The sequence below is a fragment of the Helicoverpa zea genome, chromosome 21 (assembly GCF_022581195.2).
Source record: "Helicoverpa zea isolate HzStark_Cry1AcR chromosome 21, ilHelZeax1.1, whole genome shotgun sequence".
In the NCBI taxonomy this organism is placed as follows: domain Eukaryota; kingdom Metazoa; phylum Arthropoda; class Insecta; order Lepidoptera; family Noctuidae; genus Helicoverpa; species Helicoverpa zea.
Window position 1 is genome coordinate 4,211,456 of NC_061472.1, and position 18,274 is coordinate 4,229,729.

The following is an 18,274-nucleotide window of genomic DNA, read 5'->3' on the forward strand; positions in this document are numbered from 1 at the left end:
ATAGTTAGACAACTCTCTGTAGCTCCAATATGGACAGACGCGCGTAGGTGCTTGTGTTCGGAATTTAGTTGCGGAACGATATGAAGTTCTTCGAGAACTGTACTAATCTTACAAAATATTCTACCTGTATGACATAAGGAATGCTAACGAATTGAGTATTGATAGTAGGGCTCATAAGTCAGTATGGAGATGAAAGGCAGTAAGTACACTATTCAATGATCAGGCATCATCTTCATCATCATCATCATCATCTTGTATCGGACGTAATTTCGATAATAATAATTTCATTTATTTGCAGAAAATGTGGTAAGTATAAGAGTTGGTAAAACATTTAGTTGTAGTGCTAGACACATTCCGCAGTTATAAAACAGCATGCAAATATTGATAGGGAAAAAAAACACAGACAAAATATATCACTTGTAAGACAAACTTGATTTGATTCACGACAAAATAAACTGTCACCCAACCTTAGGGCCAACTATCGGCCGACAGTTTTGTTGTTAGTTTGCATTATGTGGCTCTAATACGTGTTTCTCGAACTTTCTACAGGGTTGTTTGTACTTGGGAAAGCACATTTTGTAGCTGATATATGTTTGTTTACATGTTACAGCTTTAGAGCCGTCTTTAAAGTAAATGAAGGTTTGGAACATGCTACTTTATTTGCAGATTTTAATGTTTGGGATTTTTGCACGTTTAGGTCCTACACAACGTAATGACTGTGCTGACATGCATATTAGGTCCCTAGGCAGAACATAAAATACAAGTATGTATGGTTTTTGAGGAGTTAAACTTTTAGCACATTCTCCAATAATTTTCTTTGTTCAAAGGACATTATAATTTCCCAAGTCAAAGGCAACATTTGACAAGCGACAGCCCTAGCCCCTAAAAAAAACATTTGATCCGCATTTACAAGTAACATAATCAAAATCCTTGTCAATGATACTCGTTCATTCCCAAGCTTCGTCCCGGAAGCGCTCAGAAGGTTATAAGCCCAGCTACCTCTATATATTCGTCGTCTCGAGTGCCCGCGCGCAGTATCGCTCGCGCTTGCGCTCATTCTCTGACCGTGAAACTTGTAAGTGTGTTTGTGTGCGTCGTTGTGTTGTGTGCGTGCGTTTTTGAATTTGGATTTCGTTTGGTTGCTGTGATTACATTTAAATTCCTTTTTTGAATTTTAAAAATATAGTGCCAGTTATATTTCGATAACACAACGTGAAAAGTTTTTAAATATGTTAAAATTCGTATAGTGATCATTATAGTACTCTGTTTTACTCATAGTTGGACTATTGAGTGCACTTACCCCAGTAATTTCCTCGATAGCCAGAACCAGTGGCATTTTGGTCCATTTCTGTTTTGCGTAACATACGAGCTCTATTGGCTTCCTTATTATTGGCAAGCTTAACGTAACGAGTTCGCATTAAATAACTCAACCATTTACAAAAACAATAATAAAACTATATATTTCCATAGTAGAAATTCTGAATATTATCCAAGTCTAATTCAGGGTGACTAATAGAGCTTTCAGAAGTTATCAGCTAAGTTGAGCTGAATAATTTACTTGACCAACTTTAGGATAACCGCCCACGCGCATTTACTCGTGTTTATTTTACTAGTAGTTTATTACGGCTTTGCCTATATTGATCATCCCATTAAGTTGTTGGTAGCTTTAGTAATACCTATTTTAGGGCGGAATATAATATAAGACATCGGTGTTTGGTCTATTTCAAGCTTAAACTTAGGCACGTAGGGTCGCCTAACGTGGTCATAAGGCACGCTGGTTTTCCGCAATTTGTTGGTACTAATTTGATTCTTTTATTTATAGTTTATCTACTAATGTAGAACCAATATTTAAGATATTGGGTTTTTTTTTCTTTCTCTCTACTCAATTGTCGAGTAGGTTTATTCGATATTTTTATTTTTTGTTCGATAACTAGCATCAATAGTTTCGATACCAGCTAGCTGCAGTAAATAATTATATGTTTATAGCATTCCGGTTGTTTCGTCAATTGAACTTATTGATTGCATCCATAATTTGATTTATTCGCCAATTCCTAGTATTAAATACTTGACATTATTACAGCAACTTTCAAAACGTTGGCACACAACCAAAATATCATTTCCTTATTTCTTCGCAACAACAGTTTCTAGAACCATATTTCATTTGATTTCAGAACAAAATGAAATACCTCATTATAGTCGCTTGTATCTTCGGGATGGCGTATGCTAGACCCGGTCTATTCTTCGCCCAGCCTCTTCAGCCTATTGGAGTGGAGTACGTGTCAGGTCCGGCTGCTGTCCACCCCCATCCTGCTGTGGAACTGAATGCTGCCAGCGAAGCCCAGCTTCCCCGAGGACTGTTGAAGTCCAGGGACTTTTATGACAACCCTCACATCGCTGCAGGTTTGGCCAAGGAGTCTTGGTTCACTAATAAGGAGATGCAGGTTGTTGAGAGAGAAGCTGAGAAGATCCCTCGTGAGAGTATCTATCATATTGTGAAGAACGCCGGCTTTTTGGATAGACATTAAGAGAAAATTAAGCATAGATATTCAAATCAGTAGATGTATTTTTATCACCAGAAGTACTTTTAAATAATACTTAATTTTGATAATTTAAGTGTTCAGGTATGCGAAGTAATAAATAGCACTAAGATTGTGTAACTATGAATGAATGGGTTTTTATAAATAGGTTTTTTTATACACAGCAGTTTTAATGTCATAGTACAACGTAATGTAAATTTTATTTTATTTAAGCTGTCGTCACCTTGTAATTTAAGGTAGAAAGTTTTAGTTTTGCATATCAACGTTTAGTACTAAGATATTCTAAGTCATAAAATACTAGAATACTTCAAGTATGTTCAGCATGTTTATTTATAAACAACTTGATTATATTCCTATGATTAATTTATGTAAATAATATTATGATTGCATAAGGTAAACCGGTATAACCTATCGGCTTTAATAGTAATAAGATAGAGTTAGAATGTCAATGATAAATCTGTGATCTCGAACAATAAGTACTCTTAGTAAGTTATTGTTCAATATTTTTGTAAATATTAGAAATGTTAATATTAAAAAAAAAAGTTTTTGATAAAGAATTTGTAGTTTTTTTAGTTCTTGTATACAGAGTTGCAGTCTGCATTGTAGAGGGGTTTCTTGAAACTTCTTCCTCGTTTGCAAGTGACCCAGCATTCGTGCGTTGGTTTTTGGGAGAAATCTGAAGAAAAAATAACAACTAGTAACGATAAAAATTATAATTTTACCCACCTGAATATTAGGCCCTTTAAAACTCCAACTATAATCACCAGTCACTAACACAAAAAAAAAACATTTGAAAATCAGTGAAGACACAGTTAGCAAATAGTTAAGTATTCAGTTTGAATAACATGCATAATACATAGTATTACCTTGTATTACTCAATAGATACCTATATAACTAAAAAGTAACGCAATTTAAGCAAACGTAACGTTTCGATTCCGTGTGTGGTCACTGAAATAATTATTCTTGCAAAATATGCAAATGAATAAAAAAACAATTTTCACGTCTTCCTGTAGTGTTATTTTAGGACGGTATTTAAGTTTACTTCAGCTATGAAATAATTTATTTTGGTAGAAAGTCTGTTTTTAATTATGGATTTATCTTTTGCAAACATCTAACCTCCATCTTCCGAGCCTTTTTCCCAACTATGTTGGGGTCGGCTTCCAGTCTAACCGGATGTAGCTGAGTACCAGTGCTTTACAAGGAGCGACTGCCCTATCTGAGCCCCTCAACCCAGTTACCCGGGCAACCCTTTGGTTAGACTGGTGTCAGACTTACTGGCTTCTGACTACCCGTAACGATTTCCAAGGATGCAAACAACACTATTTAAAATCTTTACACAAAAAATAGCTCTAACTAACAGCTTTTTAATTTTCCACAGAGATAAAGAGTAAAAGCTCTCCAATTTACATCAAATCAAATATGGAACAAGAACATCTATGATCAGAAGTTCGCCGAATTCCCTTTGAAAGGTTAAATTCCTATATCAAAGTACTGACGAAAATTCGCCGTATTTTTGAACGTTTGGTATGTATTATGGTGGGTCTACACGATACCAACTTCATATAGACTTTCATAGAATTTTGTCTGCTCAATGAATCGGTGCATACTTGAAAAGTCTGTATAAAGTCTGAGCCGAAGCATAAGTCATACATAAACATCTTGCCATCATATTTTCACTCACATTTCAGAATTTACGCAGACTACCAGATTTTTGCTCAGACTCTGTATGTGTGGATCTACCAATAGTTTGTACAGAAATTTGTACCAACTTGGAAGTCCGTATCGTGTGGACTCACCATTACATAGATCTACCATATTCTCTCGTATACATGAGGTTTCGCTGAAACAATAGTATTGGGTGACAGTCTAGTTTGAGTGTCACCTACCACTCAGGACTGACCTTGAAGAGGTTCAGATCTACTTCTGTGTGCCATTTAGCTAGGGGTTTACTTATATTGGTGGTCTTGAAACGTGCCTGAATTGAAGCTAATATCTTTGAGAAAGAGTACAGCAAGTTAAGGTTAGTAAATAGTCTTAAGATCCTATTATTGGCTTGGACTAATCTGAGCTAAGTATTTCCTCTAAGAAATTACGTGCTGAGGAACTAATTACCTCAATATTCTTGAAATGATAAATAGTCTTGGAGAACGAGACTTTACGAAGAAATGTTTACATCAGAATCTAAGAAAAATAGCAGTATAGGCTTTATATATAGACGGAGTTATATGCTCTATTCAATGCATGTAGTTTTCATGTAGGTAGCTATCGATTGGGTATTACCAATGCAGCCTTATCAGCCATGTTATTGTCCAAACTTCAACCATTTTAGAAAGAAGTCACCTTGCACAAACAGAACTATAACTTCTTCAGATTAGGGAGTCACATTCAAAAATACCCAGATTAGACAAAAATAAAACTTCACATGAATAGGGTCTTAAATAAAGGCAGTTTCTTTCATTATAGAAAATACTGGGATTTGTACGATGGAAGTTTGTTGCCCTGTCTGGTTTCGTGCGTCAGCAAATACTGAAAATAGCTCCAATCTACTTAGGTATTAGTTTTTTGTCCCCTCTTTGTTAGAATGTTCCAGAATGTTGCGGTTTTATGGACTATAGTGGAGTTTGTTGTGAACATCATATCGGGTGTGTCGTTCGCAATCACATTAAATCATATCGCATATACTTTATGATATTCTATGGCGAATTGTAAAAAGAAATAACCTAATCCATTCAGTGGTTTAACCACAGGAGTCATTTTTCGTTTTTATAATTTACAACATCATGTGTAAAGCAGAGATAAAGTTAGGAGTATCGTATGTTTTGATCAGTTGACAGCTGTCAGTTTTCAAGGGAGAATTTCAGCTGTTTGTAATAACTGACTTTTATATGGTGTTCTAATTTTTGCACATTTTAATTCCATTTACTTTGTTTGAAAAAATCATTTTTTAATTTTTAGGTATTTTTCTTTTATCTTTGTGTTAATCGACATATATTAACCAGTATACTAACGCATTTCATTTAATGTGATTATGAACGACACACCCGATAGGTATATTAGTAGGTTAGGTTATTATTATTCTATGGTTGTGGTAGGATTAACGAATGTGTTTTATGGTACATACATGGAGGGGCAATCCTGAATGATTTCACATATGACCCCTGATGCAAAGATATTATTGATTTTATATCCCGAAAAAACTAACACATATGGCACTGATCACGCACAATTTATCACATCTAAACTTATAGAGCTGACATTTGTTTGCTTGAACGCGCAAATCTCAGGAACTACTGTATTGATTTCAAAAAATATTTTAGAGCTAGGAAGCCCATTTATCATGGCAGTTAGTTTTGAATACCTTTAATTAGGGTGTTCGAAGTAGTTGCTGCGGTACGCGGAAGCCCTGGTGGAAGTAAGTTTAATTTGGAAATTATGTCTTACCTTTCTTACTATCACAGTTGAACTCATGCATGTCACAAGTGTCGATAAAAGTCCTCATCTCCCCACAAGAGTCGATGCCACAGACCGGCACCTGGTCGTGACGACAGATGTCAGCTATCTTGCATTCTTCTTCTAACTGAAAACAAAAATATTATAGTCTAAAATCAAAAAGTTTTTCTGTTTTTAATAGTAACATAGTGGAACAGTAGGTAAAAGGCTCGGGAGATGATGATGAGTGGAAAATTTATTACCAAAGGCCCTCTTCACGTGCACACGATTATTGCGTGGCATCAGATCCTATGCATGGGAAAAGGGCGTTCCTAAACAAATGAACCAAATCAAATCCTGGGTATTTGATAGCGAAGCGTTGTTTTGTCTAATAGTAACAATTTCACCGCCTTTCTAACTTATTCTTATTAGATATTCCAGTATGGGAAAGTTTGTAATCATGGATGCCTAGACAATCAAATAATAGGAATACCCACCTTTGCCTGTTCCACATGAGCAGATGATCCTTTAATTAAACTGAATACAACTATCCAACAAGCTAAAATAGTTCTGAACATTTTCACCTTTCACGGAAAACCATTTTATACACATAGACCATGAGTGTTGAAAAATTGTTTACTAGTTTCAAATCAAAAACATGAAAATGAAATTCAGTGAATATTTTAAATAAAACTTTTGAACATTTTATAGAGCTATAGAAATGGTAGTTAAATGTTTGTTAAAGTTTATAGTTTTATCCGATTGAAATAGTTGACGTTCAAATAAAGATAGTTTCAGTTTTATATGGCTTAAAGTTAATGCTTTCACATATTCAGTCTCTTTGTTTTATATCCTCTTCTGAAAATGATAAGGGTGTTTTATTTTAAGTGCTGAGTAGGTTCCAAACACAATACTCGTAAATCGTTCGAGTTCATATAAGATTATGCTGAATAGCAAAATCTTTTGTAATTATCACTGACACATGTTATGCTAAAGATTGTGAATTGTCAATTTGTAATGTGGTTATCGCTGGACCTTACACAGATTTTGAAAATTCAACCAATTGAAAGCTATATTATTTGGGAGTGCCATAATATTATTCGGGTACAGGAATTAGTTTTAGGTACAGTCAACTTCAGGTCAGTGGTAACAGTTTTATAGGAAATTCATACTTATTACTATTGAGTTAAGGTGCATGACAGTTACCACTGATGTGCAGTCTACCGTACGTCCTGGAGGTAAATAACGTCAATTATTGTTTTAAGGGTTTTATTACAAAGCACTACGCTCTAGATTTGGGATTAAGATTACAGTCTGTTCTGTATTCCGGTTTCTTGAAGGAACGTCCTCGCTTGCATGTCACCCAGCACTCGTGGATCGGCCTCTGCTTGAAATCTGAAAGACAATAACCAATGTTGTGTTGGTTATTTTTTTTCACCAGTCAAATAGCTAGATCATTGCTATGGCCAGTTAACTTTATGTGTCAGTATACCTAAAGGTATGTAGGTATGTAATTTGACGATTTCCGGGGACTCACTTTTCTCTACTTTAGCTTTCATCCAAATGAATTGTTTAAATTGACATTAATTTTAATATTGGCACAGATTACTATAATTGTTACTACGTATATTGGTAAAGATGTGTACCTTTCTTGCTGTCACAGTTGAACTCATGCATGTCACAGGTGTCTATGAACGTCCTCATCTCCCCGCACGAGTCGATGGCACACATCGGCACTTTGTCGTGCACACACAAGTCTGCTACTTTGCACTCTTCTTCGTTCTAGAAGAAAAAAATATATTTTGTTTTGTAGTAACACTTTTACTAGCTAATAATATAAATTACATTACATTGTCTAACGTAAATAAAAAGAGACAAATGAAAATAAGGGAATAAAATTGGTATGTTTCATAAGATATTTGACTGTACAAGTGGTATGTTTGGAATCCTAATTAGGTTTTCGCGTTACCCTAATAGGCAAATTGTAATTGTAATTTGACTTTAAAGGCATTTTCCTAAAAGAAATTGTTAACTTTATATTTTGTGCATCTTTATAATTAAATTATTTTCTCCGTAGCGGTCATTTGATACCACCGTTATATGGCATATAGAAGAGTATATTTAGAAAAAGATGCTAAGAAATTATTCTAAAGAATAAGAGGTAATATTTGAGATTACACTAGAAGCAAATGTAAAAGACCGAATGAAAAAAAGGGAGAGAAACCAATGAAAATTGTATGTAAAATGGGAACGCGTTATTTATTTACGAAATGTCGTATACATGAATTGTCCTTTGATGATACAAAATACGAAAATAGGGAATTGGTTATCGAACCTGCTCTGATATATGTTGGATCTAACTGAGTATTGGTTGTGTCTCTAAATAATTATAGTTTCCTGAATGCAGTTTATGGTTTTTAGCTATAAACGGCTACGAAATTGTTAAACAACCATCAGTTTATTATAGTAAACTTATACTTTTCTTAGTAGTTTCTGCAGTTTGCTGTTCTGGTTTTTTTGGGCTAGTTAAATTGTACTTTGTATATGTGATATGAAATTGGTGTGGAATTACGAAGTCCCGTCTCTTTACAAACCTCTTCGTAGTATTTAATGTAATCACTAATAGGAATGAACTATCAGTAGACTTTAGATGGCGTTATGACACTTGCTCCACATAATTTACAAAACTACAGCTATATTTGGTCATTCTGGAAGCCGAAGCCAATTCATTTGGATAAATGCTGGCCAGACGAGACTAATAAATGGAGTCGTGCCAGTAAGAAGGTCAATGATACAGTTTTCAGGAGAAAAATAAAGTTCATGGTTCATTGACCCTAAATGTAGCGTCGACCACTATGGCTTTTAAACGATTCTTGAAAAAATTGCAAATGTTTTCCGAAAATTAAGGTTTTGGGATATAGTTACTCTTACTGTAGTGAAGTAATTTGCTGACTTAAATGTTTTTTTATGTATATATATTAGGCGCCGCAGCCTTTATACATAAGGTAATGGAGGAAGGTTGAATTAAGTCCGAAACCCGTAGAATTACCATCATATTTTTTCATAATTGTTATGTTAAGATATGCTTACAATATGTATAATTATGGTGTAGGGTAATAAAAAGTAATAAATCTGTACTTACTTTCATAGCCTCGCTATGAGGTTCTACCGATGCTATTAAAAATATGACAATGCCTGAAAAAAAAAACCACAAATAATCGTATTTTTCATCAATGAAATATTATGTTTAATACATATACATACATTATACCTAAATAACAAAGTAGAGTATGTTGAGAATAAAGAACTTACCTAAAAATGATGCTATCATTGTAATACGTCATAATCTTTTGTAGTGGACTTTGTACATTTCTCGACTTGCTAGTACGGATGCTAGTAGGTACGGGTAAATCAATCTTTGCTTTCGATTTTATTACGCACATAAAATATTATAACTTTTTTACAGCTTCGGATGTAATAACACCATGTAGGAAATGATAAATGAAAAACACGTGATTTTCAAATAATAATAAATATGGGTCCTTGTACTCTGGCTAAAGAATAAGACTCAGTTAATAATAATTTTCTATGTAATTTCATACTTATATTTTTCTGACAAAGGGGTTGAAGCTCAGTAAAGAAATGAAACTTTTGAGAGGTTTAAAATAATAAATATAAAAAATCATCAAAAGATCGAAATAATTGAACGCATTAACAAATTTTATATAATATTAGCTGAAATTATCCGAAGCCTGATGGCAGTTCCCTTGGGTTTGGACAAATGCCTTCTTCTTCTTTCACGTGTCTGAAAACTGAATGATAATTATTTAATAATCGTATCGTTAGAAATAATTCTGAAAACGGATTTAATTAGTCTCATTTGGAGATAGTTAAAAATACACTAAGGACTGTGTATAAATGGTATAATGTTTTGGTAAATACTGTATTTTAGGTAGAAATGTTGAAAAATGAGTTTGCTTGTTTAACGCGTTAACCACAGGAACTGCTGTAGTACGATTTATCTGATTTTGAGTTACTTTCTACCGAGGAGGAATACTGAATAGGCTCTTATTTAAATAATTTATTAAATAATTCGATTTTTACTTTTACATTTTATCTCAATCACACATTATCTATTTGTTTATGGGGCTAGACGGAAAAAAATCTTACAAAAAGTTGTCATGACACTTTTTGCTATAGTAAGCTATTGTAAGCTGTGCGGCGTCGCATGTTTCTCTGTCTGTCTGTCTCTCTCTCTCGAAATATGAAATAATTTCGAAACATGTATCGAAAGGAACTTCGTTCCATCCGGGTGTCCCTTGACACGTCAAGTTTTTATCAGTAAAAGTCCTAACTGAAAATATAAAAAATGTTTCTTCTTACCCATATTATGTTCGCAGGAATACTCGTACAGATCACACAAGTCTAGAAATGTCCTCGCCTCGTTAACCGACTTGCCGCAAACGATGACCATGTCATGAAAGCATATGTACGCATGTTCACAAACCTTCTTCAACTCCGACTGAAAAAAATTAAAATGTTGACAAGTCTTATAGTGAAACTACAATGAGATACTGAAAATTAAGACAAGTAAGTATGGAAAATGAAAAAGGTGGAATTTCTATTTTTATTCCTATACATTTTTTTTTGGGTTTAGGCTATGTGTGTTGGACCCGTTCGACCAAATTCATTATACATTTTAAGATTTATTTGTAAAAAAAGTACAAATACATTAAAAAAATCCAACTTGAATATTTTTTTGCAAAAAGTCAATCGTTATGAGTCGATTGATCCAGAAAATATCTAGATCAGTTTTCTGTATTATAAAAAAATAGACTTACCACTACAACTTTATCACCAACAAGATGACATTCAACAAACAATATTACTTGTAGTAACAACAATAAGGCTTTAATTATAAACATTAGGATAAAGTCATAAACAAGATTTATACTCAAAATAACGTCTGTCTATGATAACATGGTATTAAGGTCTGTCTGGTAGTTTGTGGAACGAAAACATAGGACAATCGCAGGATGTTTTGGTGTATGGTCACTAACTAGGTCTTTGTTTAGATTCCAAACATACACTATGATAATATAATTGCTACTGAGAAAGGTTAGTTTAGTTTGCTGTTTAGCTATATACTGTAGATAAAATTATACAATAATTAGAGTAGCTTTTTTAATATCTGTCTTGAATACCAGTATTTTATGTTTTACACAGAGTACCTGCCTATATGGCGTCTTATTATTAGAACAATTTTGCAGAATCTTCCTCTTATTTTTCGATTTTGCAGATAATCAATCAAAACAATATAAATTGATAACAATGAAAATTTTCTTTACATATCTATTTTGATATCTTCACATTGTGTTGAAAGAAATTCGTATTTTTTAATATTTCCAATTCTTATTGGTATTTAATCAAGCAAATAAAAGAGAAAATTCAATAGACGACTGAATATAAAATCCCAAAGATTATTATGGTGAAGCAATCATATTTTATTCGTATAGCATTATCAGTACCTATCGTACGACTAAATTACTTAGAAATTTATTCATGTTTGACTGAAAATTAGTAAATTAAAGTTATAATAAGACAGCCTTGGAAGTTTTGTTTTGTTCTAATCTAAATAAAAACAAGCTGAGAATAAGTTTCCAGAATGTTTTTCTTCGTCATCAATTCTCTTCTACTGCTTATTTATAAATCAGGAAAGGTGGTGGGGTTAAATTACTGGGTGTTACTTATATGAGAACTCTTACATTTTCTTGGAATAGCTTTGAGTACTAATTTAGAGGCATAAAGTCACGTTGTTGTGTTTTGGTTAGGAAAATGTACTCTGAAGTGTGTTTTATAAGATTTTCGACCTAAATGCGATTAATTTTAATAATTTAATTAATTATTGATCAGATTACACATATATTGCAGATCTATATCAATTGCATTGCTTGGCTTTTATAAGATACAAAAAACGTTATGTGTGCTCCTTAGTATTTGGATAGAGGTAAATCTTCCTCAATCCTTACTTATAAACGCAAAAATTTGGTCAATATGGATCCTTCTTTGCATTCTTATTTTCCTATTTATTTTAAGTTCAGGATTTTGATAAAACTGGCCAGTAATATAGCTTAAAGGTATATCAGAACAACTCTATTCGGGCGCAGGCGGTAATTCGCTCAGGAAGCGGGTGAATCCGCTGGCGCTTTTTATAAAATAAAACAAACAATAAAATCGTGATACAATTTTACTACATAAAAAAATAAACGAATAATTTTCTCCTAATATCTAAATATAAACACATAAGTATTGAATACACTGGAATGGTTATTAATGTAGTTTTGCGATCAGTCATCGAAGTAACTGTTGGTAGGTCTGCGAGAGACTGTCAGAAGTGATCTGTCTTCCGGACATGGTGTCTGCTTATAATCTGAAAAATATACTTGCTTTAGTTTTCTTGAAAAAAATATGGATTGCATAAGATAAAAAGTGATTTCAAAGGACACTGAAAATCAGCACTTTTGAAAGGTCAAGTTTACAAAAGACCCCAAAACCACCGTCTTTACTAACTCTTAAGTGTATGGGAAGAAGAAATGGTGGAACAAACTCCCCAGCACAGCAGGATGAGGTAAGAATGTTACTCATGAGATAATATCAGATATGAGGAGTATGGAAGAAGAAAATAAGCTAAAAGGATCATATATTAAATTTAAATACGGGCAGGAGGACGATGAAGCTGCCTTACTTAAAGTACCTAAAGTTTTTGTTTTTTGTTTGCATGACAGAAAACCAATTAACGAAGAAATTCCGTAATAAAAAATTACACGTTTGAATGCATTGTAGCTACAGAACAGAGAAAAGAGATTGTAGCTAATCGAGCGTCAATCATTGTGGCTAGTACTCGGTTTATCTAGGACTGCATTGTACGTGCTAATGTCGACGCTGTGACTACTTTGTAATTAAAGGTACGTTTATGATAAAAGTATGACTATTATATTACATTTTGAGGAGCGCTGGATCATTTTTGATCTCATTATTATGTTTGACCATTCAAATACCTAAACTTTTATGACATTTGGAAAAGGAACTTATAAAGTTAAAATGTCATTACCGTCGAATAAGGACAGAAGACACCTAGACTAAAGGCAATTTCTTTGTCCGAACATTGGTTACTCTAATTTTATATTCATTTAGCAATAGCATCTTTTTAATTACTTTCACCCATATCATCACGCCCAGTCTTTACATTGACGCATCCAACTTCTATCACAGACTGTACCTACTATATTTTATTTGCCTGGTTGTATGTTAGCTTGTATCTATTCCAGGATAATTTAAAGTTTTGCAATACTAACTCCTTCTCCTAATACAGTTGTAGTCGAACATGTCACAGAGGTCTCGGAAGCCCATGATGTCACCAGCGTGGCTGAGCCCGCAGATCGGCACGCGGTCGTGGTTGCATACCTTCGCCATGCTGCACCATTTGGCTCCCATCTGTTGGTAACACTACTATTATTTTTCTTCTAGTAGCATTCAAACTAGCTTAGGTATGTACTATATCTAGGGGTAATTACGATAGCTATCTTAAAGTTTTGGCGATCGGTTTGATAGCTGATTGCCACAAATGGTATATCGGGTGTGTCGTTCATAATCACATTAAATGAAATGCGTTAATATACTGGTTAATATAATATGTCGATTAACACAAAGAAAAAAGAAAAATACGTAAAAATATTTTTTCAAACAAACTAAATAGAATAAAAATGGGCGAAAATTAGAACACCATATAAAAGTCAGTCATTACAAACAACTGAAATTCTCCCTTGAAAACTGACATCTGTCAACTGATCAAAACATTCGATATACTAAGGCATCGTTCAGACCAAACGTATTGTCGGCCGCTGACTGTGAGCGCGCGTTACGCAGTTTATTGCTTTTCCATATATATTGAAATTGTCGTTCACACCGAACCGACTATACGCTATTACGTCGCCTGTTGTCGCTGACTCTCAGTGGCCGATTATTTTACTACGCGACTATGCACGGCGGACGCGGATTGGCTACGCGGACGCAGTTGCCGAATAGCGCCGCTCCGCCGCGCCCGCACCGCCGCGCGCATCGGCCGCAATACACTCGAGAAACAAACTTCAATGAGGACAGACGTGACACGTGACACCTCGCGATGTTCGACACCGAAAAGTTTATTGCAGAAGTACATTCTAGAGAATGTATTTGGAATGCGAATTCAGAAGAATTTAGTGATAGAAACTTACGAAGATGCGCTTGGGAAGACATAGCATCTGTTATGTATGAAGATTGGGGGGTTCAAATACTGAGCTCTTTTATGTGTAGAATAGTCAGCCGCTCAGCGTACGCACCTAGTGTGAACCTACACGAGCCTATTCTTTTGTTCACACATGTAGCGCATCATACGCTATAGCTGATTGTCGGCTTGGTGAGTACGCGTACTGCAGATTGAGTCGACGTTCATACTGGGGCAGACAGTGAGTATACTCACAGTCAGCGGCGGACAATACGTTTGGTGTGAACAATCCCTAATTTTATCTCTGCTTTACACATGATGTTGTAAATTATAAAAACGAAAAATGACTCTTGTAGCTAAACCAGTGAATGGATTAGGTTATTTTTTTTACAATTCGCCATATAATATAATATCTTAAAGTATATACGATAGGATTTAATGTGATTGTGAACGACACACCCTGTATGTATCCATGCGATTATGCAAATCGCAAAAAACATTAAATTCATCCTTGTCTTGTCTTAAGTAGTAACACTCCCTCCGGATTTGTGTAATATTGATATTGGGTTTCCTTAATAGGTGTGTGAGGCACTGTTTCTCTTACCGAATTAAACTAAATATAACCATCTGCTTATACTTTAAACTGCAATCAACATACTTTTGAGAAAAAATAGAAATAAAATATGATTCACTGATTCGATGGACACTCCAATATGTAGTTTTATGTTTTGAAATCTGAGTCTCCACTAAAGCATGTTTTATAACATGTTACGTTAGGTGAAATCGTACATGTTAACTTCGAACTTACACCATACAACGTTACTAAACAATCTTGGAACACGCTGTGACTTAGTTTGTGGCTCGGAGCCAAACTGTTACGACTTGAACTGCTCTTACTACAAGTAGTTGTTATGGAGTACCCCCTTGCCGACATATGGTTCAAGTATGGCAGGGCCTGTGGTTTTAAGGTTTTAGTAATGATGATCTTTTTATGATTCTGAGACCCATATATACATATCTTATAGACGATGATTTTGGAACTTGGATGACTAACCAAAGAAATACAAGTTTTAAGAAGTACAGGTTGTTTTTTGTATATCAGATCAAAAGGGTTAGTTATGGCGAGATGGCATGGAATGCAAAAACATTGTTACGTTTCTTGAAATTTCTAATTCGGCCATAATTTTAAGAAGGACGTTGAAAAGATTAGAATTCATAATAAAGGTCTCCTAAGAGGCAAGTTTTATGACTCGCTTTTCTACGCTAAAGATGAAAAAAATGTTTAGTTTATGTTGAAAATTAGTTTTTCTACCTTTCGCCCCATTGAAACATCTTCATTATCTCGCTCCTTGGGAGGTCCGTGAGCAGACGCCATTAATATGAGCGAGCACAGCAGACATGTTACTGAAAAATAATATTATGTTAATTTATTAGGTACCTATACAAAGTTGTTTTATGGGAATAGGCGGCGATGTGAGTTCTAAAAGCTTTCAAGTTTTTATTTTTTTATAATGAAATAAGTATGAACGTTATGTTTAAATTAATTAAAAGGTGAGAAAGAACATAACTCAGAACTTTAGAGGAAATTATATAGTGCCTAAATACGTACTGGACAGTTTCTGCTTACCATTGAATTGTAAAGAAATTATTTTAAATAGGGAAGAAATTACACTCAAAAACCAACTCAAATATTAGTAGGTAAGTAATACTAATTCTATAATATTTCTGTACGTTTCTTACTTCGTCCATTCATAAAATACGTGGTTTGGAACAAAAAATAGTGAAAAACATGGAGTGCACAGTTGAGTGGTTGAACTTTTACGTTCCTATTGAAAAAAAGAACAGCTGCATAGAATTGGCAATCTGCCATTATTTGGAGAAGCATTTAAAAACTTTTAACAACCTATTCAAGGGTGGTTTTCATTAATAAAATTGGACTTTTTATATATTTGGATAGCTAAACTTAAGGTATTTTTTACACACATCTGTATTAAATACTTATAAAATAATAATTTAAGACACCATTAAAATACATATATGAAGCTTCAATTCTAACTTAAAACTAGTGTAGCTTACAACCGCTCGAAAATTGAAACAATATTTTTCGACCAACTTAGAAAATGAGAGGCTCTAATTTCGCAATTATTAATTAAGCAAAAAATTACATACCCTCATTTTATTAATGAAGTTATAATTATGAATTAATATAAAAAGCCTTACCAATTATTTTTCTGGACGCCATATTAAATACTCCTTCGTCGTAACTTGTTCCGTCGAAGGATCTGCTCTAAGTGACACCATGCTGTGTTTACCTAACTTACCATCTAGAACATTCGCCATTGTCTAATTGTTTAGCTAAACTTCCGCTAATTCTATGAAAATGCCTGCATTTTGTATATATGCTTGTGTTGTATAACTTCGTATAATTTTACTTTACAAGTAGCTAAGTTTATAGTGTTGTACCGAGAACACTGTGAAAACTGTTCCTTTTGAGAAATTTAAGTATTTTTAAGGTTTTGCCCATGTATGTGTAATAATAACTTTAAAACGAAAGAGCTAATTTCATCAAACATGCACTACTTTTCACCTGGAAAAGGCATCTGAATCGGTTTTTCGTTAAAGAGCTACGGTGATATATCAAAGTCTATAGACTTTATCAGCCCTAATTGCGTCGGGGGTTAAAAACGGACTCAGAGATTTAAGTACACAAAAAAACGCAAATATTTATACATTGTTAAACAATAATATTCAACTTCTGGGAAACACTCTCTTTTTATAGTACAAAACAGAAAAACAAGTTCTAGAATCACTAACGAAAAATATTGCGATATTACACTACGTTGCAACAATTTCGAGATAGCTGAAGCGCATTATAGCTACATATTTAATCTAGCGAAGTCCGGAGTGACCCACATGTGTTTCCTGCCCGCTTTTGTGGCCGCAGTCGGAATTAAAATAGAAACTTTCAGCTTTACCTGAGAGAAAAGAGTTCAAAGTATTCTACAATGCCTTCGTGCGCTTGAATTCGTAATAGCTGAAATGAGTTTATGAACCGAGGAAGTATAGTAGTTTGATTATTTCAGTGTTATGGTTAGTAGCCAATTGGACATCTTTGGAAGCCGTTACTGGTTGCCAGGTTTGACGAACTTTCTTAGGAGTATCTTACCTGGAAAACTGTGTTAAGGAGGTCAGATAGAATTGTGGTGGTATTTTTCTACCTCTGTTAAGTCTTGAACCCTGACCAATGTAGATGGGAGAAGACTCTTGGGACTCTGTAAAAACTGCGAAAACATCTGCTTAGTGAATAAATAAAGAGGCAAAACAATTATGCAAAACAAGTAAGCTAAACTACTTAGTTATTCCAACAATAAATGCGATCAAAGATGACTGAATCTGCGACTATTTTCATGACTCAAATATTCGCAGAAACGGGTGTTTTTGAAACACAAACTAGATAAAATAAAGAATATTACTGGCGCCGGCGTGGGGGTACCAATGTAACATGACCTCTGACAACTCACGATGATTTGTTCAAATCCTTATATTGGTTTTGTTGAAGGGTTTTCTTATACTGGGTGGTCAATAGCGTAGGGCTTCTGAGAAATTGTCTAATGCGTGGGCGTGAGTCAACAGTATGAAAAGGTATCGCTATAAACAACGTTATTACTTTGTTTTTTAATATTTAAATCTAATATGGACAACCTACGCTTTCTTCAGGGGTGAGTGAGCTTGGTAATGGAGCTAGAATAAAATGGTTTTGATAGTTCTTTATAAAAATATTTTATCTTGATTATTAAATATACTGTGTGGGTGTCATTTTGTGTTGTTATTTCAGAGTTTTGAATGGTCAGTTGATTTTGAATATTTTATTTGCGTTGGTAGGTTTTATACGAAAAAAGTGTTATATACATACAGTAATTAATTAAAATTTGTGTCACAAAAAGTCAAATGTCACTTAGCAATGAAAAATCTTAATTTTATTGAAACAATTTCGTAAGTAAGATAACAATGAATTGGCGTGCAGAATATGATTAAGGCCAATAA

General features: G+C 34.1%; 3 protein-coding genes across 3 annotated transcripts; 1 reads left to right on the forward strand and 2 right to left on the reverse strand.

Moving 5' to 3' along the window:
- The first annotated feature begins 984 nt into the window (after positions 1–984).
- On the forward strand, positions 985–3,094 carry LOC124641000. The gene is made up of 2 exons (XM_047179006.1): positions 985–1,075; positions 2,172–3,094. The coding sequence occupies exon 2, from the start codon at positions 2,178–2,180 to the stop codon at positions 2,523–2,525; it is 348 nt and encodes a 115-aa protein (XP_047034962.1). The 5' UTR covers positions 985–1,075; positions 2,172–2,177; the 3' UTR covers positions 2,526–3,094.
- A 4,155-nt stretch (positions 3,095–7,249) lies between these two features.
- LOC124640538 lies at positions 7,250–9,298 on the reverse strand. The gene is made up of 4 exons (XM_047178319.1): positions 9,280–9,298; positions 9,110–9,162; positions 7,614–7,749; positions 7,250–7,362 (listed from the first exon to the last, which is right to left on the reverse strand). The coding sequence occupies exons 1-4, from the start codon at positions 9,296–9,298 to the stop codon at positions 7,250–7,252; spliced, it is 321 nt and encodes a 106-aa protein (XP_047034275.1).
- Positions 9,299–12,198: 2,900 nt separating this feature from the next.
- Positions 12,199–16,502, reverse strand: LOC124640965. The gene is made up of 4 exons (XM_047178949.1): positions 16,451–16,502; positions 15,543–15,634; positions 13,323–13,461; positions 12,199–12,397 (listed from the first exon to the last, which is right to left on the reverse strand). The coding sequence occupies exons 1-4, from the start codon at positions 16,470–16,472 to the stop codon at positions 12,315–12,317; spliced, it is 336 nt and encodes a 111-aa protein (XP_047034905.1). The 5' UTR covers positions 16,473–16,502; the 3' UTR covers positions 12,199–12,314.
- Between the last annotated feature and the right edge of the window lie 1,772 nt (positions 16,503–18,274).

Coding starts and splice junctions, on each gene's coding strand:
- LOC124640538 (XM_047178319.1), bottom strand. Junction 7,750..9,109: donor CTCATAGCGAGGCTATGAAA/GTAAGTACAGAT, acceptor TTTTTCTTCTAG/AACGAAGAAGAGTGCAAAGT. Junction 7,363..7,613: donor CAACTGTGACAGCAAGAAAG/GTACACATCTTT, acceptor ATTGTCTTTCAG/ATTTCAAGCAGAGGCCGATC.
- LOC124640965 (XM_047178949.1), bottom strand. CDS start 16,472: ATGGCGTCCAGAAAAATAATTG. Junction 13,462..15,542: donor ATGTTTCAATGGGGCGAAAG/GTAGAAAAACTA, acceptor TGTTACCAACAG/ATGGGAGCCAAATGGTGCAG. Junction 12,398..13,322: donor CAACTGTATTAGGAGAAGGA/GTTAGTATTGCA, acceptor TATATTTTTCAG/ATTATAAGCAGACACCATGT.
- LOC124641000 (XM_047179006.1), top strand. CDS start 2,178: ATGAAATACCTCATTATAGTCGCTTGTATCTTCGGGATGGCGTATGCT.